General features: G+C 50.0%; 1 protein-coding gene across 1 annotated transcript; it reads left to right on the top strand.

Moving 5' to 3' along the window:
- The first annotated feature begins 1,065 nt into the window (after nucleotides 1-1,065).
- On the top strand, nucleotides 1,066-3,168 carry LOC144591566 (putative G-protein coupled receptor 139). Its single transcript, XM_078395648.1, has 2 exons — nucleotides 1,066-1,141; nucleotides 2,270-3,168. Exons 1-2 carry the CDS (start codon nucleotides 1,066-1,068, stop codon nucleotides 3,166-3,168), a joined length of 975 nt encoding a protein of 324 aa, XP_078251774.1.
- Nucleotides 3,169-4,956: the final 1,788 nt, after the last annotated feature.

Here is a 4,956-nt window from a genome sequence, read left to right as displayed (position 1 = left end):
ATAGCGGAGACGACGAAAGTGGAAAGGATGGAGGGAGAGTGAGCAGTCAAAGGGAGAGTGGGAACATGAGGAGAGTCATGAGTTCAGAGCGAGTAGGTTGGCAAAATGGAGAGAGGGAATGGTCAGAGAAGTGCTGGGAAACGAAAGGAGAGCTGCAGTGAAAGTGAGAGGGGAGGGCTGGTAAAGGGAGAGAGGTTGATAGAGCGAGGGCGGCGCAGAAAAGGAGAATAGAGATGGTAGCAGAGAGAGTAACAGTTCGGAGAGAGGACAGCAGTAAGGATGGAGGGAGAGAGAAACGGAAAGGGAGGAGGGAGATGTGCTGCATCATTTGCAGTTTTATCTGTCTTTAGGACAATTCTGAGGCGGTAATGTTGCTGTTGCTGTTCTCTGAGTGTCGTGAGTCTTTGTGTCGTTCCAGAGGTTATGCAGGCAGTGAATTTTATTGTCCCAGGGAAAAGGCAAATATATTTCAGGCGAGCAAGGAGTGAATGGTTACCGGCATCACCGGATGTGTGAGGTTCTGGTTGCAGTCAGATGAGCCGCAATCATATTTAGTGGTGAAGCAGAGTGGAGGGGCATGTTATTCTGAGGTGATCTGTTGAACTAATTCCTCAACCTGTGGACAAAGCTCGCCCATTCCACCTTCAAACTGGGCACTAGAAGCCCTGAGAGAGTCCCTGGAATTTTGACTTACTTTGCTGAGTGAAGCGGGTTGAAGGAAATCAGATAAACAACATGAGGTGGAGAGTTGGATCTGATGGAGTTTAAAACAATATCCCATTTACTTGAACAATGACGCTCCCAATTTAAATCCCTCAGTATCGCCATAATTCCCATTCTCAATCAATCTCCTGGATATATCACGACCTGTCTCAGCGGAGATTTCATTTGGCTGATGTCATCTGTTTGCGAATAATTTCGAAATCTCTATTTTTACTTCTGTTGAAACTTCACAGTCCTGGAGGGAACGGAAAATGGTATAAAATCTCCGGCGATGTTCTGCCGCAGCAATTCATTCCGTGAGATTACCGGTAGCTCACGGGGACACGTCGCTGGGCAGAGAAAATGGGACAAAGGCTGAGGGAATATGTGGACGTGGAGAAAATCGTGTACATTATCATTGCTGCCGTTGGAGTTCCTGGTAAGTGAGCAGAACAATTACGTTTTATAACTCTTTGTTAATCGGTGTTAACCTGATTCTGATCATATTACAAGCTTTCCAACTGATGATCGATGTATATGAATAGGTGTTGTATAACAATCCTCCAAATTAAATATTTTTGAATTAACGCTGTGATTTTTCTCATTTTCAGACAGCCGAAACTAACCCTATTTTTCTCTCATTGCCGGGACCCGCTAAAATGTCGTTCTTGCCTTCAGTGCGACCTTGCCCACAGTTGTCTCAGTGCTCGGGACAGGCAGCTCTCCGGGACGGTGTGACTGGGGAGGGGTTTACATTGTGAAGTTCACTGTGTCTGAGTTATTGATCAGAGTGAACACCCTCTCCTGTGGACACGTCTCACTGTGGAGTCTGTCACAGTCGGATTCTACCGCCTGTTGGTCAACAATTGCATCGATCTCCTGAAGCACTGGCCGCGGATCCACCGGCGTGTGCTGTTACCGAACTGAACTTATTGTGAAATTAATCCATTAACGGAGCCACTCTGCTGCTGGATTCCAAGTTGTCCCTGCTTTCCCTCTGGATCCCTCCTTGTCCCCATCAGATACCGAGTGCCATAGAGCCCGGGTTAAACACGGCCGGTCACGGTAGTGAAATCGGCCCCATCTTAGACTGTGAGCAGGGTTAACGACAGAAAGGACCATTCCGCTTATTGTAGCGGTGGCTGCACGTTCCCTCCACGCCCTTTACCCCACCCGTTGCCTTATCTCTTCTCCGCTGGAGCAGGCAGGTCGGGCACAGTCGGAGCCGGGACTGACATTGTTAAATTTGCAAAGGAAGATAAATGCAGATGCTGGTTTACATCGAAGGTAGACACAAAATGCTGGAGTGACGCAGGCAGCATCTCAGGAGAGAAGGAATGAGTGACGTTTCGGGTCGATACCCTTCTTCAGACTGATGGAAGGGTCTCGGTCTGAAGAAGGTTCTCGACCCGAAACGTCACCCTTTCCTTCTCTCTTGTTAAACTTGCAGCCGCGCACCGGGTAAAACACTGGTCTTTCGCTGAAAGTCGAGCCGGTGTTCAGCCCCGGTGACCGTGTTCAGTAATGCCCAGTGTCCGTTCCACTTCTCTTTCCGCAGTGAATTTAGTGGCGATTGTGATCCTGTCCCGGGGAAAGTGCGGCCTCTCCATCTGCACCACTCGCTACCTGGTGGCCATGGCAGCGGCCGATCTACTGGTCCTTATAACGACGGTCATTTTGTATTGGATCCGATATCATTATTTTTATTGGAGTTTCCTGTCCATCACCCCTGTGTGCAGTGTTATAATTGTGCTGATGTTTGCAGCTACAAACTGTTCTGTCTGGTTCACCGTCACTTTCACCTTTGATCGGTTTATCGCCATTTGTTGCCAGAAGCTGAAAACAAAATATTGTACCGGTAAAACTGCAGCCGCGGTTCTCGCAACAACCGGCGTTCTGCTCTGTCTGAAAAACGTTCCCCGTTACTTCACACGGGAACCCCGCACAATCATCGACAGTATCCCGTGGTTCTGTGACTCTGCGGACAGTTATTACACTGACCCCGGGTGGGTGGCATATGACTGGTTCGACACGGTTTTAACTCCGCTCCTCCCTTTCGCTGTGATCCTGCTGCTCAACGCTCTGACAGTCCGGCACATTTTAGTGGCCAGTCGGGTCCGTCAGGGGCTGAAGGGTCAGAGCAAGGGGGAGAAGCGCAGTGACCCGGAGATGGAGAGCAGGAGGAGGTCTGTGGTTTTACTCTTCACCATCTCCGGCAGCTTCATCCTCCTGTGGCTGACGACGGTTGTAAACTTCGTTTATTATCAGGTCACAGGAATTGGAGATGGTGGGAATGATTCTGAATTGATCTTTGGTTACATTGGGTATTTGCTGAGTAATCTCAGCTGCTGCACGAACACATTTATTTACGCGGCGACCCAGTCCAAGTTCAGGGAGCAGGTGAAGAGCGCGGTGAAATATCCGCTCACCTCAGCGCTTCGATTAATTAATAAATCCTCGCCCTGAGCGCATCCCAGAGGCGGCCGCAATCTCTCCGCTCCGGGCTCCGGCTCCTCACATTCACCGCAGGATCTTCCAGGTGTCAGTCGTGGGCGGATGATCCCATTGACGGCCCCGCTACGGGACCTGCAGCCCGCAACAACGAGATCTGACACGTTTACCCAATCGTCCCATCTCCCGCATTGCGGATCTGTCTGGGGTAAACCGCTTTGGGTCCAACCATCACTTCTCCCTCCGCAGTGGGGGCCGATCCGGGGTAAACTCCACCCTGAGACATATAATCTTCCTCCGCAGTGGCGATCGGTCTGGCATAAACTCCGTCCTGGAACCAATCATCTCCCTCCGCAGTGGGGACCCTTCTGGAATAAACTCCACCCTGGGACCAATGATCTCCCTTCGCAGTGGGGACCAGTCTGGGGTAAACTCCGTCCAGGGACCAATGGCCCCGTCTCCCTCCACAGTGAGGACCGGTCTGGGTTGAACTCCGCCCTGGGACCAATGGTGTCGTCTCCCTCCGCCGTTCAGATCTGCCTCTTGAAGGTGGTCCGCCTGGTATAACCATCCCCAGAATGATTGTCCAATCTCCCACTAGTGACAGGTCCGCCTGGCGTGTCCTTCCCCCAGGGTCCACTGTCCCATCTCATGGAGTCACAGACTCATGGAGTCATGCAGCACGGAAACATCTGCGGCCCAACTCGCCCACTACAATGCAACATGCCCCTTATATCCCAGTCCCACCTGCCCGTGTTTGGCCCATATCCCTCTCAACCTGTCCTATTCATATACATGTCTAAATGTTCCCTAAACGTTGCAATGGTACATGCCTCTGGCAGCTCGTTCCATACACTCACCAGCCTGTGTGTACGAATAAAATATGTGCAATTTTGTGCGAGACTTGTACCCAGTATCTGACGTTGCTCAGGTAGGCACAGACACAAAGTAATCCAGCTCGGAATTCAGAGGCGTAAACATCTAACAAGAGGGTTTTTTAAAGGCGTTATCAACAAACATCGGGAAACGCTCTGAGGACTCTCTTTCCTTCTCTCTCCCCTCTTTCTCTCTCACACTCTCTCTCTCTGTCTGCGCCCTCTCTCTCCCCTCACTCGTTTTTCTCTTCCCCCTCTCTTCCCCTCTCTCTCAACTCTCTCTCTCAACACCCGCCCCACTACTCTTTACCCCATCCCCTCTCTCCCTAACTCTCCCCTCCTTCTCCCCTCTCCCTACCACCCCCTGTCTCTCTCCCTTCTCTCTCGCCATCTCTCTCCCATCCCGCTCTCTCCCTTCTCTCTCCCCCTTCTCTCTCTATCTCACCCCTTCCACTTTATAAGAATACATTTACAATAATAAATTAAACTAAACTAATATTTGAGACCACTTTCCCCTTTCTCTCCCCCTCTCCCTCACTCTCTCTGCCCCCTTTCTCTCTCCCTTTCTCTCTCTCTGCCCTCTGACTCTCTCTCATCTTTCTCACAAAGCCATTTCCCCTCAGTCACTCTCCACTCTTATTAATCATCTCTGATCCCCTCACCCCTTCTCTCCTTTTTTTTGTCTAAATAAACGAAACTAAGTTAAACTAAAACTAATCTCTCCATTCTCTCTCTCCCTCCTTTCTTTCTCCCCCTCTATCTCAACCCATCTCTCCCCACTCTCTCTCCTCCTCTCAACTTTATTATAATAAATTTGTAATAATAAACGAAACTAATATTTCATACCCTCTCCCCCTCCTCGACTTTATAATAAATGAACACTAAATTAAACTCATAGTTGCTACCCCCTCTCTCTGTCTCCCCTTCC

Source organism: Rhinoraja longicauda, unplaced genomic scaffold (assembly GCF_053455715.1).
Source record: "Rhinoraja longicauda isolate Sanriku21f unplaced genomic scaffold, sRhiLon1.1 Scf001124, whole genome shotgun sequence".
NCBI classification, from domain to species: Eukaryota; Metazoa; Chordata; class Chondrichthyes; order Rajiformes; family Arhynchobatidae; genus Rhinoraja; species Rhinoraja longicauda.
This window is presented reverse-complemented; position numbering and strand designations above follow the sequence as displayed.